General features: G+C 40.5%; 1 protein-coding gene across 2 annotated transcripts in view; it reads left to right on the top strand.

The window, feature by feature from the left end:
- The window catches only part of PCSK2 (proprotein convertase subtilisin/kexin type 2), a 110,105-nt gene that overhangs the window by 57,060 nt on the left and 29,283 nt on the right, over positions 1–23,762 (top strand). For both annotated transcript variants that reach the window (XM_058800783.1, XM_058800784.1), the window contains exons 5-6: positions 371–408; positions 21,501–21,577. In XM_058800783.1, coding sequence (XP_058656766.1) covers positions 371–408; positions 21,501–21,577 — 115 coding nt within the window. The remainder of the gene's footprint in view (positions 1–370; positions 409–21,500; positions 21,578–23,762) is intronic.

Genomic DNA, 23,762 nt, shown 5'->3' with positions numbered 1-23,762 from the left:
ACTCATTTTTCTATCCTGTACTGATCCAGTGCTTACTAATCTTGTTAGTTTGGTATGTCTTGAGATGACAAAACTCATACAAAGATAAATTGTGATTTAAACCTTATAAATAAATAAAATCTAGTCTACAAAACAGTAAAGTTTGTCATTCAGCTCACTTTTTCAAATGGCATCTGGATTTTGACATAAATTATTGAGAAGTCCACATTTAAAAACTGGAATCTCACTTCAATCAGTTGCATTATTCACCATGATTATTTTCCTCTGGTTGTAAAGGAATCTTATTCTATGATCATTATATATGATCATTGGAAAATCTTTTTTTAATCTCTTAACCTTTGGTTTCTGTTCTGTCATTGTCTTGTTGCAGGAATTGATTATCTGCATCCAGATCTTGCATCAAACTACGTAAGTTCATGCTCATGTTTTCTGTAAGATGTGGATTTTCTTATTACTATAGTCTCTGCTACAAAATTTTAAATAGGGAGTAGAACAGCACTACAGCTGAACTCCTGATCTTAGTGATCATACATTTCCCATTGAAAGAAGCGGACCAAAAATGGGGCTACCTATGCAAGGAGTGGAAATGTGACAAGGCTCTTTGTGGAGAAATGACAGTCTTGTGTCACATTAAATAAGCTGCAGCTTGCAATATTTGATTTAGGACAGAAATGAGTAACCTGTGAATTAGAGTTCTCTAAGTCCTGCTATTAAGATGCAGAATGCCCCTATCACTTGGAGAGCCATGGCGTTGTGGGCTGTGGCAAGGCATGTATTAGCCTTTGAAACCTCCAGGAGCAGTTTAATTCCTTTATACCAGGTGTTTTGATCCAGTGCTTCAGAGCATGTGCAGGGCAGATTGTGTATTCTCAGCACATGCTATGCAAATTAATTGTTCCTCAAATCTACCTCAGAATTCAGACCTTTGGACTAGAGTGTTCCTGCATTTCTTAACTCTTTGTCTCCCTCCAACACTCCATTGGTACTAGCATTCCTATCTTCAGGTCCCTTCCTGAGGGAAGGCCAGGCTGCTTCATCTGCACAATGTGGTTTAGTTTGCAATTCCAATTAAGTGAAAAGAGGAACAAGGTGAGATGGAAATTTTGGAAAAAAATGTCAGCCACTTGGATAGAACAGCTCCAAAATGAGGAAGAAATAAGTTATTTTTACATACGGGCAGTTTGGAACATAGTAACACACAGAGGATGAAAATCTATTTGTGTTGCAAGTAGCAAAGCACATTTGGTAGATAATAAGTGGATATAGAATGCTTTGGAGAAGGCATTTGGGAAACAGCTGACCACAGAATGCAGATTAGCCAGTTTCACTCCTTATGAACTGGCTTTAATACCACCTAATTAAACCCTGTGCTCTGACTGCAGAATTCTCTCCCAAGAGAAGTAACTCAGTAGGATGTTCCCATAAATTGATAGAAATAAATAATTTCTTAAAAAGCAGGCTTTGTTTTTTCAGAAATTGTGCTCTGTGTGTGTTCTAGTGTGTGATGTGGGCAAAGCACATGCTCTACATTCACTTTTCAGCAGCAAATGTAGACAAAGTATGTGGGGGTATTCTGTTTCTAAAAATCATGTTTCAAATACACAAGCAAAAAGTCTGCACAATATACCTGATAGAAGAGTTCTGTTGTAAACAGTGAAATTAGGATCATGCCCACAAACAAAAACTAGATTCTGCCGTAATACAGTGCTTTCTCTTTAAATTCCAAAGTATTTTGTGTTTAATGATAAATATAGTCCAAAATATTTTGTGTTTAATTATAAATATTTGTCAGGTTTAGCAGAAATATATTGGTTTTAGAGTGGCAATAGTGAATATTGTGGAAATTAGTGGAAAATGACACAGAGAAGGGCAGTGCGCAGACATGATGGTGGAAATCCTGAAGTACTGGAGCTGGAGAGAAATCTGAGTGTTAAGAGATACTGGGATGAAAATTGTAAAGAAAAGCTGTTTGGACATGGGGGTCATCATACCTTTAATGACAGGCATGGAAGACTTGTGAGAAAACTGACATGAAACAAGGATCTGAGAAGATTTGTGCAGGAGTGACTTTGTCCAAGTGAGGACACTGCTGATAAAACCTGCCATCATCTCCCTTGCCCAACCACAGCAGAGCAAGTGCAGGGCTTGGTTCGCCTGTACTTTGCCTCTTCCTGCAAGGCTGCACGGTCCTCCTTGAGTCCCAGGAGTTCCTGCTCTGGCAATTATAGTCATCTTTGTAAAACTCCTGTATCACATTCTTGGTGTTTCACTATATCTGCACTTTGGGGCAGCTTTCTCTGAATTACTATTGTTTATTTTTAGCAAATAAAAAGCTTCTCAATTGTATTAAAGCCTGCTGCATACCCTGGCAGTGTCTGTACATCTTGCTTGGAAAATTGGGAGCAATTAGAAAGTCTCTCAAAGGTGGTAGGTTTGGCAGTTGAGCATTTTCAAAATGTAAAACCTTGTCCTTGGCTCCTCATTTTAATTTGGCTTTTATGATTTTGACTTTCTGTTTTTTTTTCTTGAATAGTTTAATAGAGGTTAGCACTTAGATGAAATGCAGGGTCAGGGAAGAAAAAGATCTTTCTGAGGAAGAAAACTTGGTACTTTCTCTTAAGATGTTGAACTTCTACCTAGCACTTGGAGTGCACTTCCATCCATATTTTCTTTGTAGTTTTTTAAGATTTACTTAAATCATCCATTTCTGGTTTTAATGATCTTTATATACATGGAAAGACATGTGCCTGCTCATTGTGTGGGTGGACTGCTCTCCCACCATTGCCTCCTGGCTTGCTGCAGTATATCTACTTGCTTTTCTGGGATCAGGGAGTTATGGCAAAGCTGGAATTTTCCATCCTACACTGTGAATGCAGAGGCACTCATTGTCGAATGATCTGTATTTTCTTCCAAGCCTTGGAAACCCTGCAGGGAACCTTGGAAACCTTCAGGAAACTATTTTTTTCACCACAAAGAGAGCCCTTCATTATGAACTGATAATTAAAAAGTTGGGGCCTAATCTACACCATGGTTTTCTCTCAAATGATAATGTACATATAAACCCAGCAATTTTCAGGACTGATTTCTCCAAGATACAGCATCTGAGTGAGAAAGAAATGTCAAGTTACAGGGGCTGCATCTGAGATATGTCTAATAAAAGGGAAAAAAAAGCAGCTTTTGGGGATGGGCATAGCAAACATAAAGAAAGAACTAAGCAAATGGAGATTTCTTCTGCCACAAACAGAAACATAAGCTAAGCTCTCTCTGATACCAGGATTTTATTGCAGTATTTTATCCTTGGCCTCTGCCTGCTGGTGAAGGTCAGTGTAGCAGCATTTTCCCACTTAGAGTAGTGGGGAGCTGATAATCTCCTATAAGTGGGTTTGTCCCTGATTAGCAGAACTCAGAAAAATCAGGATCCCACCAAGAGACTCAGGCTAGGAATGAAAAATTGCTGGTTTCAGTGTCTGAACTCTGCCTGAAGCTGAAAGCTTGGTTCAACAAACCTAGGGAGAGAGAGAGAACAAGAAAAACACTGTAGGAAAACTGGAGGTGACTATGTGAATAGGTAACATTTTTACCAAGTATTGATAAATGTACAATGAGAATCAAGCAGCAATTCTTAGTAATAGATAGGAATTGAAAAGATTTTGAATTCTGTAGAATTGCACAGATGTAACATGTACAAACAAGCATCAACCTGAGCAGTGGTTCATTGCTGGCCTTGCCCAAACCTCCTCTCTTTTCTTGTCTGTACTACAAGTCCTTATGGTGCAGTCTTATCTTCTAAGGTCCTTGTCACTGTCACTCAAACTGTACACAGGAAAGGCCATATGTAAGGAATGAGGGAAGACTTTTGGATTTACCTCAGGGTTAGTCAAAGTTTTCCGTCATCTGTAATTTCTCATTTAGATGTGAACAGCAGATTGCCTTACCTATCTTCTCTTCCTGCTTTGTCAAACAGAAAGCAGTCTTTCTCTCATCACTTTTGATAACTTATCTCCAGCCAATACCGCAACAGCTCCCCTTGCCTTGCTGACAGTGGGAGCATATTTTTGGAATAATTATCTTATCACATAAGCAGTGAAGCAGGGAAATGTTCCACTTCTGTTCTGAGCTGCATTTGCCATTGTTTGCTAGAGGAACAAAAACACCATTGGATAGTCTTTACAGCCACAAAACGAATAAGAAATAATACAGGCAATAAATTTTGCACTGCAATATGTACAGCAAAGCATAGCAACAGCACAAAGCATCTTCTTACTTTTAGAAAGTCTGTTTTTCCTTCATTACCATGAATTTCTGAGTATGATTTGGCCTCCCTGCACAACACAAAAAGAACCAGCAAACTGTTCTGGTAGCCATGAGCCTGAGCACAATGATTTACCAGTACAAACCATTAGTATCTCCAGTAAAAATCTCTAGGGCATAGCTGTGGAATTTTGTAGAGCTGACAAAGCTTCACTAACATTTATTGATCCACACTGCTTTGGCCTTGGTGACCCACCGCCCCCCCACCCCTAAATCCCAGCTGATTTTTTTCCTGAGTCCAGTAGAGTCCACATGTAACTGGTGGGGAGAAAAATGTTGTCCCTTCTCAGGGCAAAATTTGTTGGAAACACTCTGAAGAGATTGAAAAGCTCCCAGTGTCTCTGCACTTAATATGAACCCAGGGAATCCTCAGGAATCGTAAACATGGGAGAGTCAGGTTCCTACTGGCCTAGTGTATGGTATCAGGCAACTTTATGAAATCTGATTCCTGTGGCATGATTTTCAAAAGACTCTGAGACAGACTGCATTTCCTGCTGCATTTCAAAGGGCTATGAAGCACATGCACTAGACACTTCATTTCAATAAACATTTACTTCTGATACATTAAAGGTATTTTATGGGAAAACTCTATGTGCTGACTGTAATTGCTAGCATCTATTTTTAATTGTAATGTTAAAAAAGCATTTATTATAAAAAAATATAATAACTTGTTTCAGCACATCACTAATTAGATTTGAGCTTGGTTGGTTTCTTTTGGGTTTTCTGGTGTTGCTTTGGAGTTGGGGTCTTGCTAATAGGTTTTCTAAAATAAACACTAGCATAAAACCTAAAAATGATCAAACAAATCCTGGGATAAATTCACAATACATCCTTCTGCTAGCACTGAAAATTCAGTTAGAACACTGATGGATGAGGGCTGTTAATGAAATTTCTGCCACAATCTGCTTCAAGAAATTGCTGAGACAGAATGAAGCCTCTCTTTTGCCAGGATGGAAGGGTGGATCAAGTGTTAAAATGCGAGGCTGACTGATGACTTAGCAGTCAAAACTGGTAGCCTTCTGTTGTGCTGTTTATGCTGCTCAGGTGGCGTCTGGCAGCTCAGGGGCTTATTTTAGAATTTAGATATGATTACTCAGGACATGCATGACAATAAAGTTTCACTAGAAAAAATTAGAAGTTACCGGGAAAATAATTAAATTCTCTTTCAGACGTAGCTATTTTTTTTTTCTGTTATTCTGTGCAGGATCAGCTTCTGGGCTCATTTCTATGCTCTGTGCAATCTGTTTTGGTTTTTTTCCTCAGAACATAATAAAGGCTAAAAAAGAGATGATGCCCTCTCTGATCATATCAGCTAGGCATATAAGGTTCTCAGTGTACCTGGAGGGGTGTCCTGAATTTGTCACATACAGAAAATGCTTCAAATCTTGGAAAACATAATGGGCTTCTACAAACAGTCCTTGCCTGCTCCCAACAGTAACTGTTATTAAAGGGATATGTCATTGGTGCTTGTATATTGAAGTCTAAATAAGATGACTGTACAGTTCCTCTGCTCTGTACCTTATTGCTGCTTAACATGAGCACTGCCAATGGGGGAGAGAAGCCTGTGTAAAGGAGATGTCAGTGTCTTCCTGACATTTTTACCTTTCTTAATGAAAGGTAAAAAAGTTTCTGTAATAGTAATCTCTAGCTTTCCACTTAATCAAAAAGATGGAACAGCAGAAAGAATGTAAAGGCTTGTAGAAGAACTATGGAGTTGGTGAGAGCTCCATGGAGGATTGAGACTTAACAGTAGGAACTGCTGAGTCATAATGAGACAGCAAAATAAGCTCCTGTCTTTGACCCCTCGCCCCAAAGCTTATCTATGTAACCTCATAGGCCACTTCTCCCTGACCCCTACTATTGGACAAGTTTGGATCCCCCTATACCCTATAAAAAGGGGCTGTTTTAGCCCATTTGACAGAAGAAGAACTGTCGCTGGAACCCTTCACAGACTCCCCAATAAACCATCGCTGTGGAACCACCAGGACTTCTCCTTCTCCTCTCTTGCATCTGCTTTGGCCTCAGCCAAGACGCCCTAGCGATCAAGCAAAGAGTTGAAATCCTAAGAAAGCTGGTAATCACTAAAGAGCTGACAATCACTGAGGTTGCTAAGGGTAGCCTGTGGTGGCCGCGAGCTCACTGGGTATTCCGACACTGTCTCCCAGAGGGACTGAGTTCCCGGACCGTCTTGCTTCACTCGGTTGATAGGGCCAAGATCGGGGCTTTATCATAAAGGCTGTTTCTCCTCTGGATTATTTCATGTGGCCAGAGGGCACAGAAAGAGGCTTTTTCTGCAAAAGAGGCTGTGACTTGTGAGGGAGATGTGATTGCCCTCAGGGGAGATGATTTGTGTCACAGAGCTGTGTTTGCAGCTGAAAGTTATGTGAATTGCTTTGCTGAAGCCCATTTTTAGAGATCTGGACCCTGAATGCTTGACAAGACCTGGGGCTTTGTGATTAGTACCATCCATGCAGCTGGTGTCGGCACCATGCCACTGATGTTGGTCTCTCCAGGGGGATGCACTGATTTATGCTGGCTATAAAATAGCCTCAAAACACTGTTCTTTGGAATCAAAAAGTACTCACGTATTGTAGTTGCATTTGACCATTATTATTTTCTGATCAATGTATGCTCCAAAAAGTTTCCTGCTTTATTCTATATTAGAACCACCTGAAAGGGATAATTTTCAAGTTAAATACATGCCTGGTGTGCAAGCAATGTGAGATGGTGCCAAAGATACATACTGTGCAAGCTAACAAGCACTCATTGTCTGCAGTGTTTATTTTTCTCTATAACCAATGCACTTAATCAGTTGCACACTGAGAAAGTATAAGGTGGCTAATCACTTTAATCATAAAGCACTAGTATTAATTTTCACTTAAAGCATCATCTAGGGAAAGTAAATGAAGATTGTTGAAATGAGAAATGCACAAGGATGAAAGAGCAGATGACATTTCTGCATCAGTTCTAGCTGATGTTTTTGGAATTGGCTTGTGTCTCTCTCTAGGGTTTCTCCAAGTAAGCCTTTTTATAAAATTAAAGTGTCCATGGGAAACTGAAAGTGAAATATTTTTATTTTGAATCAGTTCAACCTAATTTTAAATATTTGACAGAATGTGCTGAATTAAAAGAGCAGCAATCAAATCCCACTCTGGTGCTTGGTGCACTTGGGAGAAGAGGGTCAGTCACATGGTCCCTGGAGGCAGTGAACACCACGTAATTTTAAAGTCAAGTTCAACAAATTGAAAATAAGAGGTTTCCTTTCCCTAAAATGAAAGTAGTACATTTTGCATTGAAAATGGCCCAAACAATTTTTAAAGATTTTTCCATTTGAAAGCCTTTATTTTCTGTTTCTCAAAGAATAGTTATTTAGCTGCTGATATTTTTTAAGACCCTAATCGGTGTGGAAATCCCTGAATATCCACAAACATTTAGATGCAACTTAGTTAAAATTCATGCTGTAGTTATTTTTGGTTACCAAGGTATCACCAGGGAAGTCTGAATTAGATGGTGCATGTGGAGCACTGTTCCCTCACAAAGCTTCATCAAAATTTGATGGGGTTTAGGGAGAGTTTTTTGGGCCCAGTGGTGATTTTGACAAGGAAAGTCACAACCCCACTTTTAATTACTGGACTTTCAACTTTTAAAAGGAGAGCTTTGGCCAAGTCCTCTTGTAGGAGCATCGCGGGGTAGGATGGTTGGGAAGGATGGAGAGGAGAGATCTCTGAAGCCAGGTCATGGAACTTGTAGTTTATTGCAAAGGGCCTGAGTGCAGGGCCCTGCTGGGAGCTGCCAGCCGCTGCTCGGAGCAGGCCTGAGAGAAGAGAGGGATAAGAGGGCATGAGGGGGTAAGAGCGTAAAAGGGCAAGAAAGCAAAAGCATAAAAGAGCAAAAGGGTAAGAGAGAGAGGTTCCCATTACAATACAATAAATCTTCTTCTGTGTTGAATATTCTAATTCTCACTAACCAATCTAGTACAATATACAAATCCTATAGCATTTACATACTGCTTATAAGAATCACTACATTATCATACTGTGTTTCATTTTAAACCCTAAAAACTACTCTTTGGACCCCTTCTGCTAAGCTACTAGGGTCTGCTCTGACCCTTGGACCTGTCTGCAGGCAGAGGGTATTGTTTCATCAAAAGGGGATTACTTTCAGCCGGCCACACCATTGTTTCCAGTTGTTCCGTAACTAAGGTATCTCAAAGCTTGCTTTCATTTCAGTCTCGCTTATAGTTTCTATATTCTCAAAATCTTTTGCCAGGCAATCATATTTATGATGCTTTCCTGTTTCATCTTCCCCAATACCATCTGGATAAGCCAGTCTTGCAAAGTAAAAGAGTGCAGGAGACCTGGAATTTACAAGTAGTGCCCTTTTTTTGAAATCAAAATGGCCTAGATACAGTAAATAAAGCTACAGATATTCACCAATACTTTAAACACCTCTCCTTCACTGTACCTGTAAATTTGATTAATTTGAAATGAATTCAGTCTTTTCCATCCTGGCACTTGTGGTAGTGTTCGTGGCGGTCTTAGGATGAGAGAAGAGATGAGAATGCTGACTCCATGTTTCAGAAGGCTTGATTTATTATTTTATGATATATATTATATTAAAACTATACTAAAAGAATAGAAGAAAATATTTCATCATAAGGCTAGCTAAGAGTAGAAAAAGAAGAATTATAACAAAGGCTTGTGACTGACCGAGACAATCTGGACAGGTGGACTGTGATTGGCCATTAATTAGAAACAACCACATGAGACCAATCACAGATCCACCTGTTGCATTCCACAGCTGCAGATAATCATTGTTTACATTTTGTTCCTGAGGCCTCTCAGCTTCTCAGGAGAAAAAATCCTAAGGAAAGGATTTTTCAGAAAATATCATGCCTACAGGCACTTCATCTTGCCATGGTTATTTGCTTTGCATTGTTTGATTTTATTTATTTACATTTATGTTCTTCATGTTAATATTTTATTTCTTGGCAGCTATGTAGGTAGTTAAGATATTTTTAAACCCCTGCCTTATTTCAGATTGCTTTGATTTAAGTATAATGTTCACAATTTCTGTTTCTTTCCAGAAAGCAATATGCTTAATGAACATCTCTTACCAGAGAACAGAATAGCAGTGCACAGTGTCTTATAAAATGCTGGCCATATTGAAGTCAATGGTAGTTTTTATGTTAAAATCAGCAATTTGACAGATCATGTAAATTGCAGTTTGTTCTACTGTGCATTGCCTTTATTTTTTAAGCATAGCAGTGAGAGGCATAGACTTCAGCAGAGCAAATAAAGACACCAAGGGCGTAGGAAACATAACTGCCTGGGATAGCATGTTTTCCTGTGGAATGGGAGCTTGTATTTGATGAAACTTTGGCTACTTCCAGTACTGTATAGCTATTTTTTTGGTGAAACTTAAATGTGTATGGTAGAGGATACCTCAGTCACACGTTCCCTGTGCTGTCCTTACTTGTAATCATTGATGCAGATTGGGAATGTTTGGAAATGCTTTTCAGACAAATTGTCGCAGACATTTCTCCACAGAAATCCTTCCTTTCATATTTCTGTGTCTTCGGGAGCCAGAGGCCCCCGAAGAGAAGGTAAACAATTATTATCAGCTGCTGTGGAATGCAATAGGATTCACCTTGATTGGCTCATTTTCTATGTTTATAATTAAGAGCCAATCACCAGTTCAGGCCAGGGGACTGAGTCCTTGGCCACAACTTTGTTGTGGGTTCTTTTCTATCTCTTCTCAGCTTAGCTAGCTGCTCTGCAAACCTCTCTCTATATTCTTTTTAGTATAATTATAATGTATTATATCATATATTAATAAATTCAGCCTTCTGATCAAGATACAAGATTCACCGTCTCTCTCTCACCAACTGCGACCCACACAGGTCGCGGTAATATCTGGTGACCCCTCGTGTAAGAGCAAAAATTAATCTGATAAGACCAGAGGAGCAAAATTGCTGCACTGGGTAAAAATCCTGTATGTGTAGCATTTGAGGGTTGCTTTGAAGTGACCTCAGAAAGTGGATTCAAGCCAGGAGCTAAAGAACCGAAGATCCTGATTTGGACAGAGTTCACAGCCAAGGCTGACCACAAGAGAATCTTTCTTCTGGAAAATCATCAGGAAAGATGATGGAAAAGAGCAGCAGACCTGTGGAGCTGGCCAGAGCAAGCTGGACTCTTTCAAAAGGTACTGTTCACTTTTCTATCCCTGATGAACCAGCCCTTCGTAGCTTGTGGCTGTTCGTATGGCAGACCCATGCCTTGCCAGAAGAGATTCAATTCTCCTCTTCAGAGGAAAAGCTTATTGCCCTCTGGAACTATTGGTGCAGAGAAGATGGTTGCTTTTTGTCAAAAACAGATATCTATGGGTTCTTTCGATGGGCAAAGCTTTTTGGGTTCTTTGCTGATATTCTGTATGCTTTGGATGTTTTTGTCTGGGAGTGCATGGACTCGATTATCCAGTGCGTCTACCTGGAGGGACGCGTGTTGCCTTCCATCTACCCAGCATTTATAAAGCTTTTCCCTGTCTTGAAACGCAGAGCAGCTTGTTTTCAATGGATATCTAACTGTTATGGCCAAGCTCCGTTTCCACCACCCTTGGCAGAAGACCCCGTGGGTGACGACTTTGGGCTTTTTCCCCCCCCCTGCTTCGCGGCGGGGGGGGCTGAAACTTCGCGGCGCGAAGAAGTTTTTTTTACTCTTGCTCCGGAGCATGCTCAGATGGAGTGTTCTCCTTCCCCCCTTCTCTCTCTCCGGGGGGATGGGAGCGGCCGCTCAAGCCAGCGCCGGCCTCTCAGACTCCGCCTTCAGAAACGGGGGCGGCACCGGTCTCCGAGGTTTCCTCCACGGCCCTGCTAGAGCCGTCACTCCAGGAGATCCCGTCTCCGCCTCTCCAGGAGGTCCCGCCCGTGGTTTCACCGGCCTCCCTGCCCCCGCAAGAGCCTGCGTCGGAGAAGGCCGAAGAGACAGCACTTCCGTCGATTGACCTGTTGCTAAGCAACGGCGACGCTCCGCTGTCTCTCCCAGCTCCGCTGCTGCCTGTTTGCACTGCGACGGCGACTGCAACTGCGCCTCCGCAGCGGACCCCGGAGTCAGCAGCAGAAAACGGAGTTGAACCTGCGGGACCCTCGAAGCAGCCCGCGGCTGATCCCACGCTCAGCGGGGTTCCCCCCCGGTTCCGGCTCCCTCCCCGGTTCCGGCTCCGTCCCCGCTGCTTCCACCGGACGTCCCAGCAGCCGCCCTGGAGGCTGGTCTCTCCTTCAGTGGAGCAGGGGCTGCCCGCCAGCTCACTGTTGTGGCAGTCCGGCTGCCGGCTTTCAAGCTCGGCGGTTTGGGGGGTGGTTTTTCGGGGATTGTCCCATGGAGGCCGCCGCCCCTCTTGTGCCCCAGTGGCGAGGGGGAGGGGGCTCCCGAAAGTTTTGCCTTTGGTCCCCAGCCCAGTGGGGGTGGTGCCGTGATGCTGTGGGAAACAAACATTCCCAGACCCGAGATGAAGATTCTCGGGGCAGCTTCTATTTCCCTGCTGCTGGCATGCCTCAGTGGTTTAGGGGAAAGGAAGCGTCTCACTACCCGTGCTGCCATTGTGCTAGCAACAAGGTTCAGGCCTGCGGGAATGCACAGCCTTCCTTATGGGTTTGGCCTGGGCCATTTGGCTCAGGAGGTTCCTGGGCCAGGGCCATCATTTGGCCTCCTTGTGTTTCTAGGGGTTCTGGTTTGTCCTACCGGTCCGGGTCCCCCTGTGTGAGCCAGTTTTGGGGTTCCTGGTCCAGTATGGGCCAGGGCCCCCAGGGCCTTTCCTTCTCTGGCATTGCTCTGCTCGACTGCTGCTCTTTTGCTTTTCGATCAAAAAAAAAAAAAAAAAAAAAAAGAGGGCAGCAGCTCTGAAGCACTGAAAGGCCAGAAAGGACATTTCAAAATTGTTCAAGTTGTTTCAAATTGTTTCAAATTGTATTATGACTGTAAATGGTTTTTTGATACCTATTGATGGGATTCCTTTTGCAGCAAGCTGTTTCAGGACAAAAAGGACTCTAAGGACTCTCAGATATTCCAAGGGAACCAACTTCAGCTCTTGGACTGTTCCTGAAACTCAGCTGCATGGACTTGAATTCTCTTTGCATTGTTTCTTGCAATTTTCTTATATTGTAGGATTGTTTTAGTGATTTATTAGTCTTCTATATTTTATAGGTGAAGGAATTTCCTGTTCATTCCACATCAGCATTTTTCTTTTATTTTATACAATTTAGAAAGGTGAGATGTCGCAGACATTTCTCCACAGAAATCCTTCCTTTCATATTTCTGTGTCTTCGGGAGCCAGAGGCCCCCGAAGAGAAGGTAAACAATTATTATCAGCTGCTGTGGAATGCAATAGGATTCACCTTGATTGGCTCATTTTCTATGTTTATAATTAAGAGCCAATCACCAGTTCAGGCCAGGAGACTGAGTCCTTGGCCACAACTTTGTTGTGGGTTCTTTTCTATCTCTTCTCAGCTTAGCTAGCTGCTCTGCAAACCTCTCTCTATATTCTTTTTAGTATAATTATAATGTATTATATCATATATTAATAAATTCAGCCTTCTGATCAAGATACAAGATTCACCGTCTCTCTCTCACCAACTGCGACCCACACAGGTCGCGGTAATAGACAAATCGTTTTCTGATTTTTGTTAAATGAGGTGAATCTTTGAATATGTACAAAGATGAGGATGAAGACTGTGCTGTGTTCAAGGACTTCATCATCTCAATGCTAGCAGATGATTTTTAGAATTCCTTCGTATGAGAAACGAAATCACTTTAATTCAGTGGCACTTAACTCATTTGCAGGATTAGTCAACCATGATACTGTGTCTGACAGATGTAGTTGAGGATCTTTCTCTCAGTCATCTAATGATGTCTAGGACACTTTTTAAATTTTAACATCCAGCAAATTGCTGTGAATACATTAGCTATGATCAAATATACTAATCTTTAACAGAAGAACCTGGAATGATCATGTACTATTTCCACATGGAATGAGCAATGCAAACTTTAATGCCAGATAATGTAAATTGGTGCATTAAAATTCCTGAGAGCCGAATATGTCTTGACAGGTGTTAAGTCACATTATAATTCTTCCCTGGGATACTAATGAGGTCAGCTTAAAACTGAAATAACACACAATAGGTCTTCAAAACCTTCTAACTCTAAGGATTGTACATCAACCTGTGTTTGCTTTTTGTGACAAAAGAAATGCAGCTAATCATTTGCATTATGTTTTTCGAGTCTCTTCTTTGAAATTTTCACCTCCTTTTGCTTCATCTACAATGTCACTTATGTCTTCATTCATCTTCCATATTGTCCTGGTTTAGGGCAAATTTGGGAGGAAACCTCCAAAAGGGGGCCCCTCCAGAAAGCCCACCCACATGGCACCTCCCCCCAACTGATTCGGGAAAGATTCCTTGGAGAGAAGTGGAAAGAACCTGTTTATTTAACAGGCACAGCACTCCCCAACACACAAAATGAACAATATCAGATGACAAAACTTTTTCATTACTCTGAAAAAGATGACAAATTCAGAAAGTCTCTCTTGGGGGTGGTATCTCTGTTATCAGTCCACCCGGTGGTGGGGGCAGCTGCTGCAGGCCACAAGGTGCAAACTCTTGGTGTTTCCCACGTCAGAGCAGTCCAGAGCAGGCTCGAGTGGTTCCAAGAAAGCAAAAGAAAAACAGTCCAGGGAAAATTCAGACTGCTTAGCTAAACTAACTAATGAGCAGAAGCAAAAAGCAAGAGCAAAGCCGGAGCGAAGCAGAAGCAAGAGCAAAGCGAAGAGCAAAGCAAAAAGCAAAAGAGGCACTATGTACTGCCCCTCTCTGTGTCCTGCCAGCCATGGGGGAGCAGGCTGATAAGAAACCAAAACAAAACTTTCACTCTCCAGAGCCAGTCTTGAAGGCACAGAACATAATATCCAGCATAAACAGAACACACAAATGGGGATACAAGCATCATAACATCACCCTAAGACACATATTCATGCAATTTAGTGAAACACCAGCTGTGTGGTTGTTAACAGTTTCTTGTCAGCTGAGAAGCCTTTCATGAGAAGGAAAATATCCAACCAGTTTTCTGTCCTGTCTGCTTTCACTTTCAGTTCCTCTGCATCACCAGACTAGCTTTCCCTGTCCTCCCCTCTCCATAACCCACACGGACCAGGTCTCTCTGTTGTAAGTCATCCCCCCAAACCACCTAAGCCGCTTTGATTTCCCTCTTTGCAAAGCTCCAGTTTGGCCATTCTGTAACAATAGGTTGGTAGCCTCTATAAGTGGTCATCTTTAACAACCTGCCATATTTATTTTCTGAGTGCCCTTGCAACCACAAGTCCAGTAATGCTGCATTTTTCAGTGAGCATTGCTGATAATTGTCAGTTTTTTTGGACTCTGCAATGTGGCTGTCAGTGCCTGCTGATCACACACTGCAGCAGGGAAAGGTTGGCTCTCCCAGCATAAGTGACCACTTCTTGCCAGACCATGTCATGCTAAATTACTTGACTTGAAGGACTGCTGAGTTTGTATTGCAGCCTCTGAGCTATAGGTTTTCTTACAGTGATGAAAAAAAAAATCTCCCTAATCCCCCACATGCTGCTTAAGAGACCTTGGTGCTGGGTGTGATCTGGATCTTGCTATGTTTGATGAGAAGAATCCATGGCAGATTTTGCTAGATGTTGGGCTCATGGGCAGGAGCAAGATGGTTAAGCTCCCCGTCCCTTCCTGCTTATCCTTCCAAGAGGTTCTAAGTGCTGGCTGCCATCAAAACATTGCAAACACAACCTTTACTGCAGCTCAGTGCCCAGCAAGCACATATTTGATGTAGCGATGGGCTTGTCAGCTATTACTTACAGGGACACAACTAAGAATAATGGAGTTGGACCTCATTTCTCTGCTGCCAGCTTTATACCTCTATTACTTTTTCAACTTCAGTAGGTCAAACTAATGCATAATCAAAGTATCTGAAGAGGAAAACTATCCATTGGAAGAGGAATGTGGGCCAGGTTTTTAATAAAATGGAATGCTAAAACTAGATGAAAAGTGTGTTCAGAGTATTTTTCTGTAGAAGTCATTGCACAATTTGTATTTCCTATTAAAATAATCCAAAGACTCATGTCTCTAACAATTTATTTGCCCTTTTCCCCCTCCTTTTAATTTCCCCCTGAATTAAAGAAACCAAGGAGTTCACTCTATAACCCAAGGCTTTAAATTTGCTACTTGCCCTGAAAATCTTTAACAGCAACTAGTTGCCTAATTTATTTTTATTTTACTAATTTTATTGCCTTGGCCTTATGACTCCCTATGAACATACCTCCTTTGTGTGTTGTAGGTACAGCTTAAAGGTTTTTGTGCACCCCCTCTGAAAATTAAGGAATGTTTGGCTGAGCAGAAATAGGTTTCAGTTCTGTATGTTAACTTGCTTTTACCTTCAGAGCTCTGGCTCTGAGCAATTAACAACTGGTGATGTGCTTCAGGTTTTTTCCCCATCAACCTGAAAATTGTGGAGCAGGCTAAGGATGCCAAGAGGTGAATAATGAAGCAGTGTTTTTATTACAAACAGAAATTAATTTGGCTGCTTCTTTTTTAGTAAAGTCTCATGTCTGCCTCAATTTCTTTTTTTTTTTCCCTATGTCAGGTAAAGATGCAGGGGAAGGTAATGGAGGGTATTTCAATAAGCTGGTTTTATTTTTAAAAATTGATTGCAAAAATTCTCTACCTCTTAAAAATTCTGCCCAATGTAACATTTTCTCTGAGTCTTTGTGATTCCCATTTTTTTGGTCCTGTTTGACTATACATGTCTGAGCTAAGCATTAGCAAACAGCCACAGGGTTAGATGGCAATTAGCTGGATACATTTGGACTTTCATTTTGTTGATTGGGAAAACACCTGACAATCTTGGTACCTAAGAATTAATTTCTGATTTGTTTCCAGTTCTTCAGAGCTGGGAAATAGCTGTGCTTAGATCTTCCTGGGTGGTAGATCTGTAGCACTGCTGTACTGCCTGTTTGCTTTACCCTGTGTGAAATAAAAAGTGTGTTTACTCCACTCCTTTTTTTAAAGATGCTCACATGCTGGGTAGCATCAGCCAGTAGTGGAACTAATGCTGGTTTTCTCATTTTGTCGGCAGGGGAAATAGGAAGGCCATTATTTTGGTAAAAGTAAAATAAGTGATTGTGTGACATTTTAGTGCTAAGTGATATGTAGAAAGGATCATCAGTTACTTGACAAAGAAATCTGTTTAATACAGAAAAAGAATACAATGTGATATGACCTCAGCAAAGCTATTTGTCTTCATAACTGTAACTTTAAAAATAATGCTACCTTAATGAAGATAAATGCAAATGCTAAAGTGAGACTCCATGTTTTTTTTCAACTGCCTTTTTGTTTGTTTGCTTTTAAACCTAAGAACTGAAAAACTTTCAGCTTTGCAAAGTATGTTGTTAGATAAGAAGTGGGGGACAGCCAACTTGTCTTCCTATAAACTCTGAAGCCAGATTATTAGAATTCTTACATTTTATAAGCTCAACGATTTTAACTGTTGTAAATGAAACAGTAGAAACTTGTTTGCAGTTGGTTTATCTTCTTTTGACTATAATTGCCCTAGTTTTTCCTTTGGCCTAACCCAGATGCTTGGTGATTGTTGAGGAAATTGAAGGTTTTTTCAGAAATAACTACAAAATGAAATCACTGTTGTGGTGAGCTCTTTACTTGCTCATGCTGTGGCCGAGTAGAGCCTGTACTGAATAACTGGAACTGGAATACCAGGAGCGCTTACAGGCACCTCAGATACTATTCTGGACCCGACACAACTCCCATCAATTTCAAATGATGTTCTGATTTATTATTCTGTGGCTGTTTTGAAAAGAACAGCAGAGAAGTGTGTTGCTGTCTTATTCAATATCTGGCTTGTGTTGTCTGGCTCAGTATTTTTACTTTCGTGATGTACCCATAAGAAGTGGGTAAAAGGCTGCAGTTTCTGGGGAGACATGGCAAATGTCACCAGTTGTGAATTTACTCTTTAAGATTAATATCTTTGAACAAAACCCATTACTTTGTGGATATATTCTTGGTGTTTACATGGTCTTCAAAACAGCACTGAATTTGCTGGATAGAAATATAGGACATGTACATTAGTTCATAAGAGGCAGAGGCATTTAAAAAGTTACAGAGCTTTTTTCATTTCCATTTTAAAATCCCCACAAACCAAACCAAAATAAAAGTGTGCTTCCCATGGCAGAGAGGAGAGGGCTTATTGTACAATGGCTGACTTAGCAGCAGTGTCTCTGGTTTTTTGTTAATGATCTTTTAGCCTTGCAGCATCTCTCCTAGGTTAAATATGTTGTCTCCTCTTTCACCTTTTGGTGAGCATATTCCATTTATTTAAGCCTGTGTGCACAAAACTGAATTTCGTTTTGCCACCACATGATCTTCAGACTTACTTTAATACAGTTTCCCTGAGATGTTTTATGTTGTAATTGGACTTCATGGCTTTGCTTTTTCTTTGGATCAGTAAAGAAATCAAACAAAAAAAAAGGTATCTTGCTGCCTCAGATCTAGTACAGGACTTTAATGTCATTAATAGAATCAGCCTGTGACCAGTGGGATGTGGCTTTGTCTCCTGCACTAGCATGTGAGCATAGGCATATTTCTTGACTTACAGAGAAAAAGGAAAGTGTATGTGAATTATGCTGCAGAAGCTTTTGAAGTAAGACAAAAATTTATGGGCTTACTACATTATTCAAGGTACATAATTTTATTACAGTGCTGAACAACTCATGGGACAACTGATTTATTGTTAGTGTCATATTATGCATTATGAATTTTTTGCACAGATGATTTTACTGTATGTGTTTGAAAAGGTACAAGACAATTCTTTGGGAAATTTTAGTCTAAGGTTATTTTTAAGGAAAGCAGAATTTTATATAGAGGCAAAAGTAATCTATTTCTGTCATGGTATACAAGCCATTACTTAATAAATTATTGAAAGGGTCTCATCCTTAGATCTGATACTCTTCTGTTAGTATTTTGTTTGGTGTAGAGGCTAGAAAGCAAAAACAGAGATATTCCTTCAAGAGCAATACCATTCCTCTCTGTAATAGCATTTTTATTATATAATAGATAATATTTATATGTAGTTGTGTATAGATAGTGACTGATAAACATCAAATCACTCTGCAGCAATGAACTGATTTTGATTGAACATGAGGGATTAGATTCACCTCATTGTAACACCCAGTGCCATTGACTGGTCTAAGGCCAGACCAGTGCTTGAGGTTGGAGGCTCAAGTTCTCCCCAAGGCTGGAAACCAGGGAACTACCTTAGATATTGAAAATCAAGTGGTAAACACTTCAAGTCTAAGAGAAGGAACTGCCAGTAGACTAGTTTGGCAAGAAAACAGGGCACTGAATCACCAGAGTGGAAAAGTAAAGTCTTCCCATTTCAGCATGCTATTGTGGATCCTCATCTGCACTGGTTTTGATTGCAACCTCACAGATTCCTATGCTAATTAATTCTCCATGTTAGCAATAAACTCCTTCTTGCTGCCCACTGGGGACTCCAGCCTATGGAGGACAACGGCAAAACACAGATTTTAATATTCACTTCGCAAAACACAAAATGAAATATTTAAACTGTCCACTCAAGCAGTTCCCTTTGTGGTACAATTCTAAAATTGTTTAATTTCTTAGTTTTGCTTAAAAATAATTAACAAAAGCTGAGGCTTAGGTATTTGTGGATTTAATCTTTAAATTAGGAACTTGAAGCAGTCCATTTGTATTTCTCTCTGCTGTTTCATTATCCATTTCACTGCTTCCATAGTGTGTGAAATACTCCTTCACAATGCTGAAACTCACTGTCTTTCCTCAAAGACCCTAATGAAGATAAATTGCTCAGTTAGCAGTTGTTTTCTTTCCAAGACTTCTTAATTTTTCCCTTTGTTGATGGTTCTCCCTCCATTAGTTATCTTTTTCCTGTGAGTGCTGTGATCCAAAATGAAGCAAATGAGAGCTCAATGATCTGGCTAAACAACTTGGTTGATGGCCTGCCTAAAGGTATCTTTCCATAAGCTGCCTTACCTGGGGTCTGCAGTAGGGCTGCAGTTTGCTGTAGGGTGTCTGAATCGTTCAGGCTGGAATCCCTTTGTCTGTTACTGCTATGAACATGAGTGGTACACCAGCACAGCTACAAGGGCTTTTCAGCCTTAATTTATGCACAGGGGAATTCTAGAGTCAAGAGTGGTTGCTACAAGGTGCTTGCATATTTGATGATGTCCTGAAAAGTCAACCTTACCAGACCCCCTTTGAGCTTAGAGTATGCAAGTGGGAGTGCATTTCTACTAAATGGGAAAATAAAACACAGTTGACAAATGACTGAGTGTAGATCTTCATTTGTACAATATTTTTAGAGCGGAAGCAGAAGTTCTGAGTGAATATGAAGTTGGCAGTATGTCTGTGTGATATCTATGACAGTGAATTTTGTAATTCATTAAATGTTCTGTGGAAAAGTACTTGTTTTCTGTTGTTTTTAAATCTCCCCCTCAGTAATGTAAATTTCTTAAATTATGAGAAGTAGTAAAAAATAACTGCTTGTCCATCTTCTCAGTACTAGTCATGAATTATAGACAAATGTCAAATTCCCCTTTTTTCCCTGGCTGAAAAGTGATGTTCTGTTTACTCTTAGCTCATGCAAACCTCTGCCATTGAAAGTGCTGTATAAGCAGTTGGGGTAATTAAAATAAGCAAATTACCCAGACACTTGGGCACAAAGACTTAGAAGCACTGAGAATTTGCAGCTATAGCTGACATGACTGGAAGGCATCTTCAGCCCAAAAATCAGGGCCTTAGCGTGGAGATATGGACAGATCTGTAAGGATCTCAAGAAGAAATTAATCTCTGAGCTGGAAGACAGCATTAAGTCATTTGAGAGCCACTCTGAAAATCTCTGTTCCATTCAAATGCTGCAAAATATTTACTGTCTGTGCTGTATATAAGCAACCAGGCTTTGAAGTGACCACCCAAAAAATGCCACTGTACAATAACTTGAAAGACAGTTTTGCCCTCTAAGTATCAGAGGCAATGTTATCCTCATTTCATCCTGGAACAAGTTTTTGGGAGTTTAAGGGTTTGAATCCAAAACTTGGGCACTACCAATGGGCTGTCTATTCCTGTATATCAGGAACTGAAATTCAGATGAAAGGGAATGTTTTTAGGAGCAAAGCTATTCATGCAAAAATCTCAAATTATCTTCAATAGCATGCTCAGCCAAATTTTAAATGGAATACAAGTACACATTAATTGAGAATTAACATAATTCAGTTTCTTGAGTATGATGATTATTAAAACATAAACTCAGTGAACATACACTTGAGAGGAAACTGCTAAATATTTTTAAAAGCCTAATTTTCAGACACCCTTTATTTTTTCATTAAGAGAGAAAAAAGGAGATGGCACTTCACTTTCTGAAACTTTCTATTTGCTTCATATGAAAAAGTTGCTGAGTGTCTTTAACTGCTGATAGGACAAGTCAGGAATAAATTAGATTTATATAGAAAGCAGACACATGGGATGACATTTTGAGAAGTGCCTGAAAGCCACATTTGTGAAGCTGTTCAGACAAAGGAATGAGAAAATATGCAAAGAGATTTTCGGGTATATGTGCTGGCCATTAATGCAGTTTTCACAGTTGAATTTTGAGAGATGTACATTCTTAGGCATTGAAATGCTTTTAGAAATCTTACTGTTGTAGTGTCACAAAGGAGGTTTTCAAGAATACTTCTTTTCTGGAAGACCCAGGTGTCTTGTCACTTCCACCACCATTTGGAAAATGGGATTTAACCTTTGCTTTGCCACAGCAAGTAGTTTAATACCTGAATACTCATGTAAGTGTTGATGTTGATGCCCAGTAGTAACCTGATCTCTCACACCATCTCACAATTGACCATGCTTGTCTACAGGAGGCTTTGCATGCCAGAAAGCATTGTTCCCTAGGCTTGCTGGTGTGGAAAATGGGAAATGCCACAGCACTGTAGGGACTGGTTTCTGTCCAGATACATCTCCCAGAATGAAGTTTGCTATTGATTCTCAGCTTTTCATTCAATTTGTGTTTCACTTCATGTCTGTTCTTCTGCTGATTTTCTGTGTTCCTTGTGTTTTGTAGAATGCCAAAGCCAGCTATGACTTCAGCAGCAATGATCCCTACCCCTATCCCCGCTATACAGATGACTGGTTTAACAGGTAAATGGATTGTGGGCAGCCTGCTCTTCACTTTGGATTGTGTAAGAAATTCTGCATTTTTGTGAAATGTCTGTTTTCTGCTAAATTCAATTATCACAGAACAGACACTGCAGTCTCACTGCTGCTTGAAAATTAGAGGTTATTTACAATGTCATTTTTTTAGGTTTATAGTTTATAAATTATGTTGCTGCTCCAGAAAAGTATATTTTTAGATTGTTCTATAAGTGATGGCTAAATAACTTTTTGTTGAAAACTTTTTAAAGATTTCAGGGCTCAGACTGAGTGCTTATCAAAAAATATTTCAGGCCTATTTGATGTGGTTTTCATCTCTGACTTAGGGTGACTGGATGGTCTCCTAGTTTTGGATGGGGGTTTTTGTTTTTATTTCTAAAGAAATCAATTGTATATTTTCAGAGTGACACAACAAAGAAGCAGCTGTGCTTCTACCTCAGGTATGGGCCTCCTGGAATGGATTAAAAAGAGTTAGGAGTTGTGATATCCTTCTTTGTAGTCCTGCAATTTTTCAGCCAAAGCAAGATCTCAATGAGACTTCTGCTTCATTTTGTGAAAGGACCTCTGACACTTTCAAAGCAGTATGAATCCAGTTAGTGGATGGAAAGTCACAGAAAGACTAGGGCTCTAATTTGTGAAGGTCTGCTGACTTTCTTGCTTTATCTATGTGAAGGATCTTTTTAGCAGAAAGATACCACTTAGCTCTGGAGAGGAAGAAAATTAAAATTAGCTTTAGTGTGTAATGGTAGCTTTTGTTGTTTTCAGTGTGGAACTTCATAAAATTGCGTATGTTCTGCCAAGTCCCATTAACACTGATTCTGCTGCTATCAAGTATTTTATAGTGGGGCCCATTTTGCTGTCCTCACCTGTTTGGCAAAGTAAACTCTCCCTGGAGGGAGAGTTATATGCCAAAGTCTCTTTGAATAGACCTCAAACATTCCAGATGTGGCAGGGGTTATTGTTTCTGGTCCCAGGTGCCCCTGACTAACTTCAAGCGCTTCAGTGAAGCATTGAGGGTGAGCAGCACTATTGTTTGTGATCCAGTCTGTGATAATTGAGAACAACATGATTCAGGTTGTCATAGAACTGCATCAGTTTCCTCTGTTTCTTGGGTGAATGGAGAGTTCAGGTCAGCAATAGGAGGGGGAAAACCACAGAGATATCCTTTACTGTTCTTTCTTTTCAGAAAAAAATAAAATTGATACTTAGGAAGTATAACATTGTTTGTCAATAAACGTTAGTCATACTGGGATGCTCCATCCCTGGAAGTGTTCAGGACCAGGCTGGATGTGGCCCTGAGCAGCCTTATCTCATGGGTGGCATCCCTGCCCATAGCAGGGAGATTGGAGCTAAATGATCTTTAAGGTCCCTTCCAACCCAAACCTCTCTATGATACGATGAACCTTCAGATTTCTTTAGCAAGACAGGGAATTTTCTGTCTTGCAAGGTAAATCATGGGAGCAACACATTCAGTGGAGCATCCCTTTCCTGCCTTCATAGTATAAGAAAGGATTTAAGATGCAAGATTCTTAGTTTTCTGCAGGTTAAGATGCAAACAAACATACCATATCCAGCTGTGCAGGAGTAGCTGTGACTGTTTTCTCTGTGTATTTCTTTGCTATTCTGTTAATTGAGCTGACATACTCCTCTATAAGCTCTTGCCATGGTTTCTGACTCCTGATTTAGTGTCACTGGTAGGTAACAGCTGTCTGCCTCTGACAGTCTGTCCCTATGTGTAGCTACACTGGTGCATCTGCATAGGCCATGATTACATGGAATATCTATTGGGAGAAACCTGAAATAAAGGCTCCATTTTTCACAGCCAGTGATGTGATCCGATCGAATTTTATGCATGCAAAAGTATCAGACTCGAAATAGGATAAAGAACATATTCCATAAAAAATACATTTCTATGTGAGCAATTCAAGTGTTTTGTGGAACAAGAAGCAGAAGAGTGATCACTAAGGGGCTTTTGTGAGCTGCCAGCTGCATGTGGAATGTGTTCATTAGACTTCAAGAATAAATAGGAGAGGTTTTTGCATGGAGTATTCCATTATTCACAGCTGCTCTGCTGGTAAGCACAAATTCCCCTTCCATTTGGGGCCTTGCAAGACTGCTGGAATCACTTTGGCCTTTCCATCTAACAGCCACTGGCCTATGAAACCATGCAGGG

Source organism: Ammospiza caudacuta, chromosome 3 (genome assembly GCF_027887145.1).
Source record: "Ammospiza caudacuta isolate bAmmCau1 chromosome 3, bAmmCau1.pri, whole genome shotgun sequence".
Taxonomy (NCBI): Eukaryota; Metazoa; Chordata; class Aves; order Passeriformes; family Passerellidae; genus Ammospiza; species Ammospiza caudacuta.
Note: the sequence above shows the minus strand (reverse complement) of the source record. Positions and strands in the feature narration are given on the sequence as shown.